Below are 23,540 nucleotides of genomic sequence, written 5' to 3' on the forward strand. Positions count from 1 at the left end.
ATTTTTTCGATATTTGAAGGTAGTGTCATTTAGTATTAGACTCATCCATTTTGAGTTATCTTGAGCAAACAGATGTTGGATTTTCAAAGTGCACTTGGAGCGTCCAGGACTGCAGTCATAATGTGGATGCTAAAATGTGGCTGGTATTAAGCAGCAAATGCAGTTAGGATTTTTTTATTTTTTTTTACAATTCCCTTTCTTATTCCCTCCCACTGATGGAGATCAGGACAAACAGTGGTATAGTTCCCTGCAAAATTAGGGATTTGCTTACCGAAAAAGGTAATTGAAGGGGTACAATAACCAGATTTTTTAATAAATTTATTTTCAATAAGCAATGCTGCAAGTGTAATACCTAAACGTCTTTCTCTGAGAGGTCCAGTTAAATTGTTTATATATGCATAAATTACGTATCTTTGGTACAAACACCTGTATTAATTGGTAAAAAATAAAACAGAAGAGCCACAACAACAAGGCCGCAGGGGTTCCAACAAAAAACAGGAGAAAAGGGAAAGACAGGAGTGTCACCGGGCACAGAAAATGTTCCAGGACATGCAGGGGTTGGATGGGTGGTGCCCTAGTATGAGCTTTAAACTGAGTAAAACAATCTCCAGATTCAGACCTGGAAAAAGTGAGCTCTCCAATAGCCCTGCGAGGACTTCCTGACACATTTCTATTGTTTGCTACATGAGGTCATTCCTTTTGGAAGTACAGGATCAGCAGTCCAATGCCGGAGTCCCACAGTCTGTACAGAGAAGCTCTCCAATCCTTCCGGAGAGGTGGATTGTAGAATAACGACTGGGTCAAGGACATTACCAGTGACCTGGGGAGTTAATGATAATACATTCTTGAGCTAAATAAAGATCAGTGTTCACTAGAGGGAGGGCTTTGGTCTTACGCACTCGTTCGTTCTTTCATTCCATTTACATCTCAACACATTGATCCATGTTAAACCCTTCACCCTAGGAGACAGATTTACTGCAGAGCACATGAAAATATTCCCAGACGGTTTATAGACTTTAGCACATAGAACAATATATATCATCTCTCCAGGCAGAATGATTGCTTGTGCTTTACCTGCATCTGATTTAAAGGACATTTAAGCCCCCAAAACCGCTTCCATGCCAGAATACATGACCAAACATACTCAAGTTTTAAAATGGCGCTCGCTGTATATTACTCTTAAAGGAAATTACCCTTGTCAGGTCATGTATTACGGCATGGTGATGGTTTGGGGGGCTAAAATGACTGGACTGATTCCCTTTAACTGAGCCTTATTGATCCCTAGGACAACCACTAGTTTCTCTATACATATGTTGAAGCTATAGGTAATACAATTCACTGCATTCTTCTATCGGTCTTTTTTTTTTCTGTTACTGGTTATGAAGTTATACAATTGTATTATCTGAATACTGATTAAGAATATATATCCAATAATTAAGATTAGCAATTCCTCCAGTAACATGCATGTGGTTGCCAGACAACACTTCTCTCTGTGGAAACAATAAAATTGGACATGAAAAACCAACCTCTCAAAAACAGACGCCCAAAGTTGTATAATAGAGAATATAGGTGTTGTCATTGTAAGACAATCCCTTTAATATGGTTCCCTACCAAAATCTATAAAACGGCAGAATCATTCTTAATTCACCATATCATACCTGGCGTGGGCATAACTACCAAGGTAGCAGGCATAGCAGGGGCTATGAGGTTTAACTACTAAGGGGGCGCATCTCCACCGAGCGGTAAGGCGCAGTTAGTGATGACTATGTATGATAAAAATGAAGGATGGAAATTTGAATGGGGCCTCATTTCAAGTTTTGCAATAGTGCCTCATGTTTACTTGTTGCCAGGAGAGTAGGAGCTATAGGGGGTGTAGAGAAAGCAGTCGCACACATGTACTAGTGCCCTAGGTGGCCCAAAGGCCACTTTACCACATTCCGAGACACCAGTATTATAAATGGCACATGGAAGCCAGAGGGCACTGCTACAGACTTTGCACTGGGCTCAAGAGCTACTCAAGATCTCTCCTTATTGCACCCATTCATTGTGTGGATTATGCCTCCCTTGCGGAAACGCTTTTAGAATTATTGCAGTGCTGTCATAGTGTGCATGGTAATATTTTTGTGTGTATTGTTCCTGTACTTTAATTTTATCACGTGCAGTAATATCACTATGTGCAGTATACTTGAGCTGTGACATCACTTTGTGAAGTATCTCTGTACTGTGACATCACTGTGCTATGATGTTATCAAGTGCTTTATCCCTGTACTGTGACATCACTGTGTAAAGTATTTGTGTGCTGTGACATTACTTTGTGCATTATCCTTTAACGGTGACATCACTGTGCTATGATATTTACACGCACATTTTGTCTATACTGTGGCATCACTGTGTACTGTATTATTGTGGTGTGACATTATTTTGTGCTGTGTTCCCCTACCGTGACATCACTGTTTGTAAACATATCTCTATGCTATGACGTCACATTTTCCCTGTATGATATCACATTTTGCATTATTGAAAGATACATGGCACAGGTCGGAGATCAAAATAATCATAAGGTTTACATGTCCTGAACTTGCTGATAAAGATGGTCATTATAGAGCTATTCTAAGTTATGCTATACCTGCTTTTACAATTTTCCATGCGTTTAAAAATATCTATACACAGATCAACAAACTTTCTATTATGATTGTTATCAGAATATAGGTGTACAAGAATGAAATCAGGAGTACCGTACACCATTCACAAGGCAAAGGGAGCATGATAATGCCCCTATGCAGCCAGGAGAAGTAGATGTTATCAGTAATAAACGCTCCTACCATATCTCTTCTTCCCCAGATAATCTGAGATGAATTCAGCCTGAATAGAAAGTACTGTACTACTGTCAGAGGTAGCTGATTGGCCGATCGCATGTAATTTTCTGCTCCTGCAGGACAGAGCATCATGGGAGTCTGGAGTAGGAGGCCTGATGCGATTATGGGGCACTTTGGCAGGTGCCATCCCATGAGACACTATGGGTGACATAGTTATGGGGTATTGTGGGGCTAACAGTATTATAGAAGAACCTTATCCTCCACAATTGCGGAAGTACTGTGGTTGGTACCTTATCTGATAAAAATATTAACCCAAATGAAAGCTAGGTTTTTGAAGCAGAGAAGGATTTATTTTGGTTCTGCAAAAGGGCTGTTTCTCCTAAAGTGGGGCATCAGCTACTTTTGTGGGTGGGGATTAATAAGACTTAGGCCGGGTTCCTACGTAGCGTAAACACTGCAATGGAATTCTGTGCGGAAATTGCTGCGTTTTCATTGATTTTCTGTTGCAGGTTTTCCCCATTGAATTTAATTGGGATGCAAGTGTAGCGACTTTTGCGGTGTATTCGAAGTGATTACGCCGCAAAAAAACCCTACTCTAGAAAAAAATAAAAATAAATAATACTTACACAGTCTCTCCTTCCTGCAGACTGGCCTCCTGGGATGATGCTGCATCCCATGTTACTGCTGCAGCCAATCACAGGCTGCAGTGTCACATGGTCTTCAATGTCATCCAGGGAGGCCGGACTATGCGCAGAGAAGAGGGTGAGGGTAAGTATGAGGGTTTTTTTCCGCAGTGAAAATTCCATTTGAAAAAACGCCCACGAAGCGATGCGGTTTTTCAGACGGGAGGTCCTGCGGGTTCCAGGTCGGATACGCTGCGCAGTTTTTACACTGTGTATCTGACCCGTGGGAACCCGGCCTTAGGGGTATTGCATGCTGAAAAAGATAAAAATTGAATGTTCATACATACATACATATAATATGAATTTATACAGTTTAAATATATGCATAAACAAAGAGAAAAAATATGGCCTTTAAACTTAATAAAAGAATGTCATTAGTCAGCCCGTAAATGTTATTTTTTATCTACATAAAATGTCTTCTGCAGCACAAATGCTGCCAGAGTCTTTATCCCATAAAGCCGTGTGTTATTATACAGCAAGCTCTAGATTTCTTGTTTTCTGCTTCTTGGAAGTGTCTGGGGAATCCATGTAAAATAAATGAGCCCAACATGAGACACAATGAGGTCCAGTATTATTACTTGTCAATGCCAGGCTACAATATGAAATCAAATGTAAAATGGATAACCAGATCTTATCACCTATTTTTGCTGCAGGCCTTATAAAGCCAAGCCCGGTCTACTGATAGAAAAGCGATTTGCACCGTTATGAGAGTTTTTTGAGTAAGCCAAACGTCTGCATATTTTTTGACATCGGAGCCAGACAAAGCAAGCAAGACTTGGACATATGCTTTTTACTTCTACAAGGAAGACACACTATAGCATTAGCTTCAGACAAAAGATAAATCATGTTCCAAATAATAAAGTTAAAGGCTATGTAAACCTTTGCACAATTAAAAAAAAAATAAATAAAGCAATGTATCCTGGTATCTTAAACAACTTTTTACTTGTATTTGATAAAAAAAAAAATGTTTACTTTTTAAAACAAGTGGTATCTTGCACTCAAACCCGAATCCGTTCGGTTCAGCGGGTTACACTGAAATTTTACACTGTCCCTATCCTGTCCGTACACAATGTTTAGCTCAAAATCTACTGACCACTTCTCTAGCGATACCAGTTACATGCTAGTCATAGCAATAACAGTAAATATTTTTAACACATTTGTGGATGATGGCCAACTGTTGCATAGTCTCTATTTCAGTGCTTTTGAGAGCACAAGCTCTTAACCCATTCATGACACAGCCTGTTTTGGCCTCGTGAACACATGATTTGTTAAAATCTAACGTGTCACTTTATGTGGTAATAACTTGGGAATGCTTTTACATATCCAAGCGATTCTGAGATTGTTTTCTTGTGACATACTGTACTTTATGATAGTGGAAAAATTTGGTCGATAAATGCAATATTTATTAGTGAAAAACACCAAAATGTAGAGAAAATATGCAAAAATTTGCATTTTTCTAAATTTAAATGTATCTGCTTGTAAAACAGATAGTAATACCACACAAAATAGTCACTAGTTAACATCCCCCATATATCTACTTTATGTCTGCATCGTTTTTTGAATGTCCTTTTATTTTTCTAGGACGTTACAAGGCTTAGAACTTCAGCAGCAATTTCTCAAATTTAAGAAAATTTCAAAAGGCTATTTTTACAGGTACCAGTTTAGTTCTGAAGTGGTTTTGAGGGCCTTATATATTAGAATCCCCTAATAAATCACCCCATTTTAAAAACTGCACCCCTCAAAGTATTCAAAACAGCATTCAGAAAGCTTCTTTACCCTTTAGGCGTTTCACAGAAAATAAAGCAAAGTAGAAGGGCAATTTACAAATTAATTTTTTTGGGCCAAAATTAGGGCTTATTCAGACGAACGTATAATACGTCTGTCCGCTGCGGAAAACTCACGACATGTCCTATATTTGCCTGTTTTTCGCGCATCACGCACCCATTGAAGTCAATGGGTGTGTGAAAACTGTGCACTTCCGTGTGCCGCACGTGATGTGCGCTACAGTAGTCAAAACTATGAATGAAAACAGAAAAGCACCAGAGCGTCATAATGATGGCGGCTGCGCGAAAATCACGCAGCCACGCATCATATGCTGATGACACATGGAGCTTTTATGGACCTTTAGCGCGCAAAACGCATCGTTTTTTGCGTGCGCAAAACGCACACGCTCGTGTGAATCCGGCCTTAATTTGTGATCAAAAAACATCTGTAACACAGGAGGTTTTACCAGAGAAACGCAATCAATATTTATTGCCCAGGTTCTGAAGTTTTTAGAAATATCCCACACATTGCCCTAGTGTCCTAATGGCCCGAAACACTGGCCTCAGAAGCAAAAGAGCACCTACAGGATTTTGGGGTCTGCTTTTTTTTAGATTATATTTTAGGCACCATGTCAGGTTTGAAGAGGTCATGTGGTGCCAAAACAGTGGAAACTCCTCAAAAGTGACCCCAATTTGGAAACTACACCCTCAAGGAATTTATCTAGGGGTATAGTTAGCACCACACAGGTATTTTTATATATTTATTGAAGTTAGTCTGTGAAAATGAAAATCTACTTTTTTTCCAAACAGCAGGGCTCAGAAGGGAAGGAGCGCTATTTGAATTTTAGAGCGCAGATTTTGCTGGATTGGGTTTCAGTGCCATGCCGCATTTGCAACGCCCTGGAGGGACCAAAACAGTCGAAACAGCCCAAAAGTGACCCCATTTGGGAAACTACACCCCTCAAGGAATTTTTTTTAGGGGTATAGTGAGCATTTAGACCGCACAGATTTTTTGCAGAATTTAGTGGAATTAGGCCGTGAAAATGAATATCAACATTTTTGTCCACTAAAATGTTACATTTTTTCATTTTCACAAGAGATAAAAGGAGAAAAAGCCGCCCAAAATTTGTAACGCAATCTCTCCCGAGTACGGCAATACCTTGTTTTTTTTTTTAATATTAATTAATTAACCTTTGCAGGACTGATCCTTTTTTGCTTTTCCATTTTAGTTTTTCACTCCCCGCCTTCCAAACGCCATAACTTTTTTTATTTTTCCATCAATAGAGAGGTGTAAATGCTTATTTTTTGCGGGAAGAGTTGTAGTTTCTATTGAAACCATTTAAAGTCCTATATAATGTACTGGGAAACCGAAAATAAAATTCTTTGCGGGGTGAAATTGGGAAAAACTGCAATTCCTCCATTGTTTTTTGGGTTTCCTTTTTATCGCTTTCACCGTGCGGTAAAAACGACAATTTAACTTTATTCTGTGGGTCAATACAATTACGGTGATACCACATGTATATAGTTTTTTGGATATTTTACTACTTTTACAAAGAAAACTGTTAAAAAACAAAAATAGTTTTGTATCAACACATTCTGAGAGCCATAACTTTTTTATTTTTCGTAGATTGAGTGGTGTGAGGGCCTATTTTTGGCGGGACGAGCTGTAGTTTTTATTGGTAGCATTTTTTGGTACATACAACTTTTTTGATCATTTTTTATTACATTTAGAGTTAAGGTGACCAAAAAAACAGTGATTTGGGCATTTTAAATTATTTTAAATTTCTTACGGCGTTCATGATGCGCTAAAAATTACAGTTTTACTTTATTATGTGGGTCGGTAAGATTAAGGCGATACTATATGATATCGGTTTTTATGTTTTGCAGCGTTTGCACAATAAAATCACTTGTTTATAAAATAATACATTTTCTGTGTCATCATATTCCAAGAGCCATAACTTTTTTATTTTTCAGTCAAAAAAGCTGTATAAGGCCTTGTTTTTTGTTTGACGGGTTGTAGTTTTTATTGATATTATTTTGGGGTACATGCGACTTTTTGATCACTTTTTATTCTATATTTTGGGAGGGGTGGTGACCAAAAAAATAGTGATTCTGGCATTGTTTTTCTTTTTTTTTTTTTTGCGGTGTTCACCGTGCGGGAAAAATAACATAACGTTTTATAGTTTGGGTCGTTACGAACGCGGTGAAACCAAATATGTGTACTGTTTTTTAACGTTTTAATTTTTTTCCTATAATAAGAGACTTATTATAGGAAATAAAAATCTATTATTTTTACACTTTTGTAAAACATTTTTATTAACATTTTTTTTTTACTTTTTACATTTTGATTTTGTATGTAAAATGCTACTTTGATGTAAGTTTTAGGTTCAAATGTATGTTTTCATGCATTAAAAAAATCAGTGTATCTGCTTTTAGAAAATATAGAGTTTGGGGGTCCACTCACTTTTCAAGATGCATAATCCCTGGATTGTATTTTGTAGGTTGTCCCTTTCTTTGTCAATGTAGACATATGCATAAGTTGTACGTATGAACTCTGCACATATTCAAATTTTATTTTAAGGATATGTGGTGCACCTAATTTTCTGCTTGGGTCACACGTTTAGCTTTAAATATACATTTTTATACATTTTTTATTGAACAAAATTGAATTAAGGTGCTTGCGTGTATAAAGTGCTGAGTAGCATTTTGGAAATGTGCCATGTGTCTTCTATCAGAAAATATATAGGTATGGGGATTCAGTATGATGTTTTACTTTGTCAATTAGGTTTTATTTGTACATGTTAAAGGTGTAAAAATTATCCTGGCTTCCAGAGGTACAAAATGTCCAAAAACCTCTGGTAATGAAAGGATTAAAAATTGAAGTGAGAAACTGAACGAGCTGCCACTTGGAGAGAGCCTCCTGTCTAATAACTGCTAGGCTGGATTCACACGAGCATGTTCGGTCCGTAAAGGACGGAACGTATTTCGGCCGCAAGTCCCGGACCGAACACACTGCAGGGAGCCGGGCTCCTAGCATCATAGTTATGTACAATGCTAGGTGTCACTGCCTCTCCGTGGAACTACTGTCCTGTACTGAAAACATGACTACAGTATGGGACAGTTGTCGAGGCAGGGACTCCTAGCGTCGTACATAACTATGATGCTAGGAGCCCGGCTGTGTTCGGTCCGGGACTTGCGGCCGAAATACGTTCCGTCCTTTATAGACCAAACATGCTCGTGTGAATCCAGCCTTAGAGTTGCCAGTTTTCTAAGCTGCAGGTGGAACTATGGCTCTTCTCAAGTAGGCTCACTATAAATAGTTCAAGTTCCAAGTTTAAATGACTTCCTTGCAGTGTAGCCTTTGAAGTTGAACCTGATATATGAAAGAAGCAGCGGGCATATGTTTTCGATCTGGTGTTCTAGTGGCAAGTTAATAATATTTTGTCAATAGATATGTCTACACAAAGCTCTCGGGTCAGCAGGGGTGGACTGAGGGTGGTGTGAGCCCCGGGCAATGATGGTTCTTATTGACCAGGGCCCATACCACTCAGTTCAGTCCTGATCATTTTGCCACTCAGTCCACCCATTAAAGTTAGGTTTCTATAAAAAATAAAAAATAAAGATCAATAACACACACACACTAACCTCCTAATATACACTATTTTAAAAGGTTGGCTTGGAAAACTTTGGCTATATTGGGGTGAAAGGGGGTGTTAGGTTATATACACATGCCCATGCAGGTTGCTGCTTGCATAGTATACATACATTAATTTCTTATTAGCCCCTTTATTCACATACCTCATACAATTGTACGTATATGGTTGTTACTATTATAAAATGGTAATCAATATGGATCAATGGAGTGCATCTGTATATTACTTACATAGATATTGTGCATAGTAATAAATAAATAAATCAGTTTTGCAAGTATGTTGCTAAGGCTCTGTTCACATCACATTCTCCCTTTACATTAAAATTACATACATCGCCCTTAGGCTCCTGTGATTAAAAATCCTATACTGTGCGGTATATGTGGTTTTGTTTTGGGGGGGGGGGGGGGGTTTCGCAGTGGACCACTATATAGAAAAGCACAGTAAATTACACTTTCCCATACAGTAAGAAAATGCATACTGACGTAAAACTGCCCAACGGATGCTAAAAGGGCACTCTGATGTAACCCTTAGGTATCTATAGATACGTTCAGCGCATACGCTAAAAGAACTTACCAAATGATGTATGAACCCTGAAAATGTGTATGGACACGTTCTTGTTAACAATGATGTGTAGAGAAATAGCTGTGAGCTTAGTCGATCCTAAAGGGGACCGGTTACCTGTGAAAAAACGGCAACTGACATCTTAGTTAGATTGCAGGCGCCTCTCCGATTCTGACGCTTTTTATTTTTTTCTTCTAGCCCCCACCGTTCATGAGAAGTTGGGGCCGTTAGTTCTGGTGTCCAATATGTAAATGACGCCTTTGACTCTCAAGTGGGCGGTTACCCCTTTTCAAGTGACAGTTGTTAGCCACCCACTTGACAAAGGCCTTATTTGCATATTCGTCACTAAAACTAACGGCACCAATATCTCAGAAACGGTGGGGGCTAGAAGAAAAAAATAAAAAGCAGCAAAATCTGTGAGGCGACTTCAATCTAACTGAGATGTCAGCTGTCGTTTTTTGGGCTGGTGACATGTTCTCTTTAAGATCGACGAAGCGCACAGCTATTTCTCTACACATCACCGTTAACATGCACGTTCTATTTAAGTGAATGGCCACCTTAAGGCTAAGCATATTTTCAGTTGTAAAACGCTTGTATTAAGCACCAAAATACACTCAAAATACGTCTGAAAAAAGCTTCCCATTAATTTCAATGGGAAATATGCTGTGTAGTTGCCACGGTCACAAGGTATGTGGACCCACTAGGCCGCTCCGCCGTAGCGGAGAGGCAGCTGACCAAGTCACAGTCTTTGTGAGAGTCTATACCAGTTTGTAGCACAAGGGTACCTGAAATAGTCCAGACAGTGACGGAGGCTTTAGCATGGATGGAGGTGGGTGCAGCAGGTTACGCCAGACGTGGTGGATGACGCTGGATGTGGCAGATGACACTGGATGTGGCAGAGGACACCAGGGGCAGGAGGACACGACTCAAAACACTAACAGGCTCAGGAACAAGGACACTGCACGGGATACAGGATACAGGTAGCAGGCAGTGGCGAATTATCATTAGGGCGGTTCGGGCGGCCGCCCGGGGCCCGAGGCACGAACCGGTGCTAGTGGCAGCCACATTCATTTGTATCTGAGTCCTCAGGACTTCGATACAAATGAATACCATAGGCTGCAGCCGGTCACGTTCGGCTTGCAGCCTATAAGGTGCTGGGAAGACTCCCTGCGCAGGCCGGCGTGATGAGGTACTGCATCACGCCGGTCTGCGCATGCGTCTAGTCCGGAGGATTCACACGCGTCCAGCTGGAGCGGCCGCCACAAGGTAAAGTAAGTAAAATATATATTTTTTTTTAGGTGGGGACTATCGCTGTGTATATATTTGAGGGGGGGATTGCTCCGTTACACTATATACAAGGGGGAGTGCTGGGTGGGCCTATATGCAAGGGGGAGGGTAGCGCTGTGTGGGTCTGTATACAAAGGGGGGGAGTGCTCTGTGACACTATATACAAGGGGGAGAGTGCTGTGCGGCACTATATACAAAGGGGGGGCGCTGTGTGCACTATATACAAGGGGGAGCTCTATGTGGCCCTATATGCAAGGGGGAGAGCTGTGTGGCCCTATATACAAAGGGGAGCGCTGTGTGACACTATATACAAAGGGGGAGCGCTGTGTGACACTATATACAAGGGGGGAGCGCTGTGTGACACTTTGTACAAAGGGGGAGGGCTGTGTAGCACTATATACAAGGGGGGCTGTGTAGCGCTATCCACAGCGGTATGTGTGTGGCGCTCTTTATAGGGGGGGCTTTTTGGCGCTATTTACAAGAGGGGTAGGGCTGTGTGGCACTAACTATAGGGGGCTGTGTGTAATGCTCTCTACGGGGGGATGTGTGATATCTATAGGGGGCTGTGTATGGCACTATCTATGGGGGTGTATAATATCTACAGGGGCTGTGTGTGGCACTATGTACAGGGGGCTGTGTGTGGCACTATGTACAGGGGGCTGTGTGTATGTGGTGTTTTACTGTGTGTGGTATTATTATATTCAGGTGCACAGTGTTTGGTGCTATTATATTTAGGGGCACAGTATGTGGCACCATGATAACTTTATTTTCGTTTATAGATGTGGAAATGTTGGAAAAGTGAGGAGCCAAACACATCTGAGTAGCAAATTCTGCAGAAATGAGTCATGGCCGGGAGAAGTCGTCATGAGCTCTGGACCGGATGGAGAAGAAAAGAGGAAAAAAACTACTAGAATCTGAGATGTCGTCACCTGTGAGTCACTAGATGTATAGAGAATCTGCCACCTTTCCTGACATGTTTATTATAGGAAATCCTTGTATGCCACAAAAAGTCTTTCTGCAGTCCCGGACTGATAGACAATTCCCCTTGTCAGGAGGATGTGTCCCTGCACAGTGTGATACTGTCAGTATGTAGGGACACAGCCCTGTGACAAGGGGAATCGTAACACCCATTTGTTAATGCTTGCCCAAAAAGGTAGTGTTAAAACTCGCTCCGGCGCGGCGGCGGTGCGGAAGGGGGGCCCAAGTTTGGGTAACAGCCCAGGGCCCATGGTCTACTTAATCCGCCACTGGTAGCAGAGCATGGGAAACAATGGGAACAGGATAACACTACGGGACCATTTGCAAAGGCTAACATGGGATTAACAAACAATGCTCAGGCAAGGATCAGAAGGGCAGGGCCCTTTTTATAGTTCAGGGTGATCAGTGAGCCAGTCCTTCCCAGCACCAAATATAAAATATAGAAAATTGAGACATAAAATAACCATATAATATATAGCTATAACTATTAATTATAATATACATTACAGTTAAAAAAAACAAGTCATTAATAATTTTGTTTTATTTTTATTTCAATGCATTATTATTGTTATAATGTATTGTATTTTTCTAATGAAACTTACCTTAGCTAATGGTAACACTATAAAGGCCCCTCCACCACTAGATTCCACGATAATGGCCATGAATTTAGGATTTACAGCACAGAAAGAACTGTCCCAAGTTAACTTAGATACCCGGATATCTTCATACATTTGATCTGCTTTTACAGGCTGTCCAAAAATGTGCCTGAATTTGCTCTGGCGCACCACTCTTCGGCTCATTGTGAAAATGCTGTATAAAACAAAGAAACGTAAGCAATAAGTCTTTATACTTTTATTTAGTAACGCATTATGTATAAAATATGAGTAGCAATATGAATGGTTATATGCATACATTTAATTGTAGCCGTGTTGCAACCAATCACAAGACGGAGCTGAACCATGAACGTAAAACAAAATGACACCTACTGATAGATATGGATTATGCAAGACAAACTTAACTTAGGCTATGTTCACATCTGCGTCAGGGCTCCGTTTCGTCGTTCCGTCTGAGCTTTCCGTCAGAACGGAACCCTGACTGACAAACTGAAACCGTAGGTTTCCGTTTCCATCACCATTGATTTCAATGGTGACGGAACCGGTGCAAATGGTTTCAGTTTGTCTCTGTTGTGCAAGGGTTCCGTCGTTTGACCGGATGAATGCCGTAGTTTGTGTCAGCCAGGGCTCCGTTCTGACGCAAAGCTCTGACGGAACGGAGCCCTGACGCAGATGTGAACAAAGCCTAACTATACCTATGATATCACAAGATGGCAGCTTTAAAGTCTGTGGTTTTGGTTCTTCAGACAGATTTTACTCAACCCACCAGGGACCAGGAAATTGAACTCAATCAGTATTCGACTTCTTGTCACAGGTACAATGCTGGCACTTGGAGAGGTGAGTAACCCACTGAACAGTAAGTATGAAGCATTAACCCGGTCTCTGCCTAGACTACCAGGGTTGCAGACATAAACCCCCTTTACTGCCCTAGAGCGCCAGGGATGTTGACATTATCCCCCTTCATTGCCCCAGACCACCAGGGATTTTGGCATTAAGTCCTTCAGTATTCTTAACCACCAGGGAAGTGGGCATTAACCTCTTCAGTACCCTAGAGCACAAGGAAAGTTTCCATTAACCCCTTCCCTATCCCTGACCTCTAGGGATGTTGATATTAACCCTTTATCTACCTTAGACCCAAAGGATGCTACCAGAGCACAACCTGAAACTCCTTGAGGCACCAATGCAAAATCTGTAGCAGCCTCACCCCCAACTACAGTGCTATTTATATACTGGTGTCTTCTTATAGGGCTTGTATATCAAACATTTTATATATCTTATAAATTGGGATTATATTATTATGTTCTGTCACTTTTTCCTATATGTTAAATGTAATTATGTTAAATGTAACTACCATATTGCTCTTTTATCTAATTGACGCATATTTCTTCAATCATTCGTGTTTGCTTTTTGTTCTATTCCTTGTAGCAAACTCCCTGTGTCCCCTCCCCATTTCCTCCTGTGATTGGTCGGTTTTTGATTACTGACATGTGTATATATATGTGAGATGTTCATTTGTGTATGTTCATGGCCTGAGGAAGACGCAATTCCTGCGTCGAAACGCGTAGCCTACCACTTTCCTATCGTTAATAAACATCGATATTGATATTAGCAGCGCCTTGCATCGGTCCCCCTTTTTTTCTATCCTTTACTTTCAAATCTGACGGTGAATTTACGTTCACCGGCCCTTGGACCTTGGCAGCAGCTACAGATCGCACCTGGCTGGACACACCTTGGGTGTGTCTCCTGACTTCGGATCTCCATAGCAGTGTGCTCCCTGGAGATCGTTCCACACCATCCAACAGTGTTATGCCTGGTCAGCATAACCCGACTAGGTGAGTGCAAATCACCTTAGCATTTATTGTCTGTTTTTGACCTCCGGATAATTGCACTATGTGGCGCCGTGTGTTTATTCTTCTCTTCTAGTATCCACATTCGGGTTGTGGTATATCCTACAGAGCCACACTCCCGCTATCGAGGGATTCTTTTGGTGATCCTCACAAGGTCGAATTGAGATCCTCTCGTCACAGGCAGCCTTTATTTTTGCATTATCATCTTCACCCAGCGTTTTTCCATCTACAAATCGTTGTGTTTTTAACCCAGCGTTTTCCATCTACAAATCGTTGTGCTTGACTCTGTGTCCTGCCTCTTGATCTACAAAAGGATTGGACTTTGGATCTTTGCATTTGCTTCTCTACAATGTTGGATTTTGTCACGGAAAGGAAACGCTCTCGGGAGCTTTTAATTTCCAGTTCCATTGGAGTGGACATTTTGGACGAATTCCCTCCAACTGTGAGTAATGGTTTCTCGATTGAAAGAACAAAAGAAATGACTGACTTGTATCTCACACTTGAGAATAATTTGAAAGATGAAGCATTCCAGAATATTGATTGTTGTTTTTTGGAAATGTACATTGCTGAGAATATTACACCTAGGGGTTTGAGAATTTTATTTTACACACCCTACCAAAATAATCCACAATTCAGTCATACCTGGCTGGATCATGCAAAGAATTGCTCCATTGGTTTTTTGAAATTATTGCTTGCCAAAAGACAAGCTAGTTGTAATTTATTGACCCACAACATCATATCAATTTGTGAACGACTCAAGACCTTTTTTGAGCATCCAGATTTTAATAATCTGGAGGTATCCACCAAAAATAGATTGAATGCCTTTGAAAAGGATTTAATCATTAGAAAAACCAAAAAACTGAAGAGGGATAGACAGGATTATCAGATTGATATATCAGGCGATTGGAGGGCCAGCAAGCCCGTCCAAATCGCACATACGCCCTTGGTTACCACTGTTAATAAGGTTCACTTCAACCACATTGACTCCAATGCCCAATCAGGAGCTTTGATTAAAAATAGCACTTTTTTTAAAAATAGAGGCCCTGTAACTAGAACCACCAAAACTACACCCACAATTATTCCAGTCTCAACTGCCAAAAATTTGCCAGCAATTACCCCTTCTCCTATTATCTCCCTTCCCAAACATGCACCTACCCACAACAGTCTCCCCTTGGGTTCTATTCCAGTACATGCATTTAAATCTACAGACCTTCAAGCTCATCTCAAACTCCTTAATCTTGCACCTGATACTCCCCCGTCTTCACCTATGCAGTCTCCCCTCTTCAATGATTCCATTGATTGTTCGGTCACAAACCATATCCCCCCATCCTTATTAGAATTATCCCTACATGAAACACAGTCAATTACTGATAGTCCGGATGAATCTCTGTCACAACCGATCATCAACCCAAGTGAACATTCACAATTTATGGATAATACTCTAGCTACGGTCTCTTTTTTAGGGCTACCCCTACATATTACGATGCCCCCGGTCACTCCCATTTCACATTCACAGGAATTTCTTCTACCTTACCTAAAAAGCCCCAAATCCCAAGCAATAACATCTTTCTTTCCAAAAATTCAAAAAATTTCTACCAAAAGAAAGTTAGAAATAGATTTAGAGGATGTAGAGGTGGGAAAAACAGACATAGTAAACCAATCCAAACTATCGAAAAAACACAGACTAAAACAATAGAAATATTTAATCTTTCTAGTTACATTCTCAAGGAAAATGAAAATGCACTTTTATCCAAGGGGTTGTCTTTTTGCCCCACTTCCATGCCTGACGGTTTCAATTTGTTTATGGATTTAAATAGATTCATCAGAAAACTGACTTTACTGAGGCATTTTTCGTTAACACCTCATACGGTAACAGAGCCAGGCCCCCCTGGCGACAGCCCCCCTATAGGTGCACCACCACCCGTCCAGGTGGAGGTACATTCCAAGTCATCATTTTATCCCCTACACCATAGAGGTCCTTATTTGGATACATTTTCCACTTTAGTTGGTAACGAATTCAAAGCTTTGGAAAAACCCAATATGATAATTGACAATCTTTCATTTTGTGAAAGAAGAGCATTGAAATCCCTCCAAAATAATCATCTGATTGTGATACGCTCAGCTGACAAGGGAGGGGGTATTGTCATCCAGGACCGTCCAGAATATATAAATGAGGCATATAGAATTTTATCTGATGTTACGTTCTATGAAAAATTGACAACTAATACTATACCATCCGATCTCATTGAATATAACCTTTTGATAGGGTCAGCATTTACTAAGGGTCTTTTATCAAAAAAAGAAAAAAAGTTTCTATCCGTTTCATTTCCAAATACACCATTTTTATATCATTTACCGAAAATCCATAAATCCATTTCTTCCCCACCTGGTCGGCCTATTATTTCAGGTATAGGTTCCCTCACGAGTAACCTGTCTCATTATTTAGATTTACATCTTCAGCTCTTCGTCCTAGATTTACCCTCCTTTCTGAAGGATTCTTCACAACTCATCAGGGATCTTAAGGTATTCAATGATGGTTATAAGTTTAGTAAAGTGAGTTTCCTCACAGCAGATGTATCTGCACTATATTCTAATATTCCACACAATTTAGGGATTGACGCTATTTCTCATTTCTTGTCTATGGAAGTCCGCATACCTACTGAACAAAATAATTTTTTAATCCAATGCATTGATTTTATCTTACAACATAACACTTTTAGGTTCGAAAATAAATATTATCGTCAAATCAGGGGATGCGCAATGGGTTCCAGGTTTGCCCCATCTTATGCAAACCTCTATATGGGCCAGTTTGAAAATAATCATATTTGGTGTGAGCATCCGTTTCGCAAGAATATACTGTTTTATAAACGTTTTATCGACGATTTGTTTTTTGTATGGAATGGTGATGAGGCCTCTGCTATCTCCTTTATTGAATTTTTAAATACAAATTCCTATGGTTTGAATTTTACGCACACATATTCGGAAGACTCAATTGATTTTCTAGATCTAACTATCTGTAGAAATGGTGACACATTCACAACCAGAACACATTTTAAGACGGTGGATGTAAATAGCTATCTGGATTTTACAAGTGCCCACTATCCACCGTGGCTCCGGAATGTCCCCTTCGGACAATTTCGGAGAATTAGGAAAAACTGCTCCAATCCGGTTGATTTTAAAAATGAATGTTTGATTTTAAGGAAAAGATTTAGGGAGAAACATTTCCCGATTAGTCTTATTGAAGGAGCACAATCCAGAGCAACAGAAATGACTCAAGAAGAATGTGTAAAAGTAGTGGATAAGAAAGTTGATCATTTTGATTACAAATATAATTTTATTACAACCTTTAATGCTGGGAGTAAATCGATTAGGTCAATTCTGTGTAAGCATTGGCACATCCTTTGTAACGATCCGGTACTTAAGGGGTTACTCCCCCCTTTACCTAAGGTCACTTTTAGAAGGTCCAAGACTCTTAAAAATTTATTGGCCCCAAGTAAATTGCAAAACCAAGGAAATCTAAGCATCTCAAGGCTACAGCCATCAATATTAGGCTCATTTCGTTGTGGTTTGCCCAGGTGTATGTGCTGTTCCAACATTACACATAAGGTCACCAATTTTACGTCTATAGTAACATCAGAATCATTTGGCATAAAAAGTTTACTAAATTGTGGCAGTGAATATGTAGTTTATCTGCTACAATGTACTTGTAAATTACAGTATATAGGACGTACTACCCAAACCCTACGTAAAAGGATCAATAATCATAGGTCAAATGTTAGCAGAGGTTTTTCTAAACACAGTGTATCCCGACATTGCCTATATAGACATAATTGCAATTTCGACTGTATAAGCATCACTCCCATTGAGCAAATACCTGCAGACTATACTAATAGATTCTTATGTTTAAAACAGCGTGAGAATTATTGGATCTATAAATTGTGTACACTTCACCCTGAAGGTTTGAATGATATTAGTGAGTCCTCTTTAGATTAGTTCTGATTCTTTAATAGTTTTGTCTCCCGTATATACATATAACCAGTAATTGCCCTCGTAGATACAAAAAAACTTACAAAAAAAGTCACATATCCAATATAGGTTTATTATATTATATTTTATTCTAACATCAGGCGTATTTCTCATAAACAGATGTTCTGTTATATAATTGTTTCTTTTGTCATTGCAGTGATATCGTCCATATTCCCTGTAATATATATATTGCTTCATATTTTGGGTTGAAAACCCGTGTTATTAATGTTATTATTGGTATTGATATAACATATTATTAATATTAATACAACATATAATTAATGTGTAATTATGGCATCAGATCATCTTAGATGTCATTCTTCCTTTGGTTTACGAGAGTATTATAGTAATTGTTTTTTTTAGACTGGCTTGGAATTTTTTATTATGAATTATAGTTTTATACATACATATTTTTTATTGGTTCTGATGTTCCATTGAATATAGATTTTATTCTAGTTTTAAATGCTTGATCGCCTTTTTACGATTTTCGAGTCAATAATTCGTGACGTTTTTTCGAAAATATTTTTTTATAGGCATAGTGATACTTTGCTTAATTTGTATTTTATATAAATCGTGTTACTCATCTAACATGGTACTCGCGTACCGATGTATCAGCATAATAGTGGTGTTGTTATGACTACGAAGACGCCACTGATCTTTCCTTCTTTGCGGTGATTAGTATTCTGGTCTCCTATGAATTTATGCATAGTTATATTATCGCAATTTTTATGCAGTATCGTCAGATTTAATTATTAAATGTTATTTTCGTTTTTTATAGACTTAGAAATTTTTCTGCCCTTTTGAGAATTATATAGTATTTTAACTCACCGCTAACCCTAATTGCCGGCTTTTTTGTTGTCATCAATACGGCTTGTATATCAAACATTTTATATATCTTATAAATTGGGATTATATTATTATGTTCTGTCACTTTTTCCTATATGTTAAATGTAATTATGTTAAATGTAACTACCATATTGCTCTTTTATCTAATTGACGCATATTTCTTCAATCATTCGTGTTTGCTTTTTGTTCTATTCCTTGTAGCAAACTCCCTGTGTCCCCTCCCCATTTCCTCCTGTGATTGGTCGGTTTTTGATTACTGACATGTGTATATATATGTGAGATGTTCATTTGTGTATGTTCATGGCCTGAGGAAGACGCAATTCCTGCGTCGAAACGCGTAGCCTACCACTTTCCTATCGTTAATAAACATCGATATTGATATTAGCAGCGCCTTGCATCGGTCCCCCTTTTTTTCTATCCTTTACTTTCAAATCTGACGGTGAATTTACGTTCACCGGCCCTTGGACCTTGGCAGCAGCTACAGATCGCACCTGGCTGGACACACCTTGGGTGTGTCTCCTGACTTCGGATCTCCATAGCAGTGTGCTCCCTGGAGATCGTTCCACACCATCCAACAGTGTTATGCCTGGTCAGCATAACCCGACTAGGTGAGTGCAAATCACCTTAGCATTTATTGTCTGTTTTTGACCTCCGGATAATTGCACTATGTGGCGCCGTGTGTTTTTTCTTCTCTTCTAGTATTCTTATAGGGCAGAGGGTCATTTGGGCCGATGTGCGACTGCTACCTATGCACCTCTTGTAGCTACGCTCCCTGATACTACCATTAAATATACATGACTACCCTATCTGGATGCTGTATAAAACCATTTACCTGGGCACTGTTCACTATCCTACCTGGTTACTGTATAGCTAATTATTTGGGCGCTATATATAATAATTTATTTGATGCTGTTTTGGATCACCCAGCTGAGAGGGAACAGTGCCCAGGTGCCTAACTGCCCTGCTCACTAGTCACAAAGGCTTAGAGGTCACTGGTGAGGCAACCAAAAGAGCTAAATAATGGCCCAAATAAATGGTGTACACCCCTGGGCTGTGGTTACTGGTGATCACAGGATCTTAGACTCTTCATCTCAAGGGAAGATCATTATCTACTCTACTTGTTTCACAGAGAATTTATAGATGGAAGTATCTCATTATTTACCATGGACAAGCTCAACCTTTCTCTGCTCTAATTGTGAAACATTGCCCTCCCTACAATATTTTTTTGCGGCAGACAATTTTTTGTGTCAAGGGTTTTTAGGGGTTCTTTTTAGTTATTTTATATACAATCACCTTGACAAGAGTCTACTGATTAAGGGCCTGTTCACATCAGCGTTGGATTTTCATTGAGGGCTTCCCTCAGAGCTTTCCGTCGTGGAACCCCGCAACGGAAAGTCAAATGGAAACCACAGATTCCGTTTGCATCACCATTGATATCAATGGTGATGGAAACACTGCTAATGGTTTCCGTTTGTCACAGTTCCGGCAGGGTTGTTTTTTCTATGGAATCAATAGCGCAGTCTACTGCGCGGTTGATTCAGTCGAAAAAACGGAATGCAGGTTTCAACAGGTCCGAGGATGAGATGGGAGTCTTAGTCAGAGAGCGGGATGAGGGACGGAACCAGGAGTAGGATAACAGGTACCAGGCAACAAACCCAAAGAGCAAGATAGAAGCAAACAGAGCCATGGACAAGGTGAGGATTAGTGTTAAAACAAAGAACCAAACAAGGATGTATTCTGCAGGCGAAGTGTTGAGGCCCGAGTCCCCTTTAAATAGGACGCCTGGGCTGTCGTCATTCAGAAGTGCTCGTCACCTTGGCAACCTGTTGTGGACAGCAGCGGGATCGAGGAGAGCAGCATACTGGAGGAGTAGGTATGCGGCTGCCAGCAGAGGGAATTGCTGGAGTGAAGAGAGGAGTTAGGTTTATGTATCAATGTGCTGCAGCCGCTGGAACAGGCAGAGATGAGTAACAACCAGAATGAACTATGGGAAGAAGGCAATCCAGTGGAGGTAGTGTGAAGCTCTGGGCAATGTTGGCCTTGGAAATCTTGGCTCTTGTCATTCATGTTTATGTTGCTTTGACAGGTACCACCTACGTAAACATTGTTGCAGGACAAGTAGACGCCATTATGGGAACAGTATCACCTAATTGCAGTTGCCTTTTTCAGCAGGATAATTCTCCCTGCCACACTGCAAAAACTATTCTGGAATGGTTTCAGGAACATGACAAAGAGCTCAAGGTGTTAACTTGGTCTCCAAATTCCCCAGATCTCAATCCACCCGAGCAACTGCGGGATATGCTAGAAAAACAAGTCAGATCCATGGAGGGTCCACCTCGCAACTTACAGGAGTCAGAAGATATGCGGCTAATGTCTGTGTACCAGATACCACAGGACACCTACAGAGGTCTTGTGGAGTCCACGCCTCAATAGGTCAGAGAGATGTATTAGCGGCACGAGAGGAACCTACAGTATACAATTCTAGGCATGTGGTTTTAATGTTAAGGCTGAATGGTGTAAAATATGATAGGAAATTTAGGCATGTCTTGGGCTTTTATAAGTGTACTCCCAGAGAATTCATAACAGATTCAAAAGAACACATCTACCTTTGTGAAGTTAAATGTGCAACATAAATAAATATATATAATTTTATGTATCGCATGCTTAGTAGGAGCAAATTGTGAAAATATACTGGGTATTGATGTCCTTTTATCACAGTAAGGGGAGATTCACACGAACGTTGCGTTTTTGCGCGCGCAAACAACGCAGCGTTTTGCGAGCGCAAAAACCATTTGACAGCTGCGTGTGTCATGCGTGTCTGATGCGCGGCTGCGTGATTTTCGCGCAGCCGGCATCATAGAGATGAGGCTTGTCAACGCCCGTCACTGTCCAAGGTGCTGAAAGAGCTAAATCTTTCAGCACCCTCGACAGTGAATGCCGAACACAACAGCGAAAAACCTGTACAAAAAAAAGATAAAGTTCCTACTTACCGAGAACTTCCCGGCCGTTGCCTTGGTGACGCGTCCTTGGTGACGCGTCCTTGGTGACGCGCCTCTCTTGACATCGGGCCCCACCTCCCTGGATGACGCAGCAGTCCAAGTGACCGCTGCAGCCTGTGATTGGCTGCAGCCTGTGCTTGGCCTGTGATTGGCTGGAGCTGTCACTTGAACTGAAGTGTCATCCCGGGAGGTCGGACTGCAGGAAGGAGACAGGAGTAATCGGTAAGTTAGAACTTCGGTTTTTTTTTACAGGTTAATGTATTTTGGGATCGCAAGTCACTGTCCATGGTGCTGAAACAGTTTAACTCTTTCAGCACCATGGACAGTGACTATCTCCTGACGTCGCGTACCGATAATTTTTTTGCCGGGATCGGCCAAAACGAGTTTGGCCGAACCCGGTGAAGTTCGGTACGCTTGTCCGGCTTCGCTCATCGCAAAGACACTCCGTTTGGATGTTCGGAAACAGAAAAGCACGTGGTGCTTTTCGGTTTTCATTCATCCTTTTCACTGCTGTTGCGCGAATCACGCTCGTCCCATGGAAGTGCTTCCGTGTGGTGCGCGTGATTTTCACGCACCCATTGACTTCAATGGGTGCGTGATGCGTGAAATACGCAGAGTTTTTGAACCGGTCGCGTATAGTACGCAGCGAACAAACGCTGCGCAAGAATCACGCACTGTTTGAACTGCCTCATTGACTTCTATAGTGCTGTGCGTGATGCGCAGAAAATACGCGGCCTGCACGCGCGCAAATCGCGCTCGTCTGAATCCCCCCTAAGGCTGGGTTCACACGACCTATTTTCAGACGTAAACGAGGCGTATTATGCCTCGTTTTACGTCTTAAAATAGGGCTACAATACGTCGGCAAACATCTGCCCATTCATTTGAATGGGTTTGCCGACGTACTGTGCAGATGACCTGTCATTTACGCGTCGTCGTTTGACAGCTGTCAAACGACGACGCGTAAAAATACAGCCTCGTCAAAAGAAGTGCAGGGCACTTATATACATTATATGCAGGACACTTCTATACATTATATGCAGGACACTTCTTTCAGACGTAATTTGAGCCGTTCTTCATTGAACTCAATGAAGCACAGCTCAAAATTTACGGCTGTCAGAGAAGCCTCGCAAAATGTGAGGAGGAGCATTTACGTCTGAAACGAGGCAGCTGTTTTCTCCTGAAAACAGTCTGTCTTTTCAGACGTAAAAGCCTGCTACCGTGTGCACATACCCTAAAAGTATTCCACAGATTAAATAAATAAATATCTCAATGTGAATTGGTGAAATAATATACTAGCACTACTATTTATGAATACTGTTAGCGATATGATCCATAGTAGAAATATGAGCTCAGAGCAATAACGTTTAACCAGAAGGGTCTCTGGAAGATTCTTTCCTTGGACTTGATAGCCTACTACACTCATTACTATCTTGAGTTTACATGCTGACAAGATGACTGCAAGTCTGC

At 40.6% G+C, this 23,540-nt stretch overlaps 1 protein-coding gene across 2 annotated transcripts in view; it reads right to left on the reverse strand.

Annotated features, from left to right (window-relative positions):
* Positions 1-23,540, reverse strand: part of CORO6 (coronin 6) — a 104,929-nt gene that overhangs the window by 53,428 nt on the left and 27,961 nt on the right. For both annotated transcript variants that reach the window (XM_075854325.1, XM_075854324.1), the window contains exon 2: positions 12,344-12,551. In XM_075854325.1, coding sequence (XP_075710440.1) covers positions 12,344-12,541 — 198 coding nt within the window. In that variant the 5' untranslated portion in view covers positions 12,542-12,551. The remainder of the gene's footprint in view (positions 1-12,343; positions 12,552-23,540) is intronic.

This window comes from Rhinoderma darwinii, chromosome 2, assembly GCF_050947455.1.
Source record: "Rhinoderma darwinii isolate aRhiDar2 chromosome 2, aRhiDar2.hap1, whole genome shotgun sequence".
Lineage (NCBI taxonomy): Eukaryota > Metazoa > Chordata > Amphibia > Anura > Rhinodermatidae > Rhinoderma > Rhinoderma darwinii.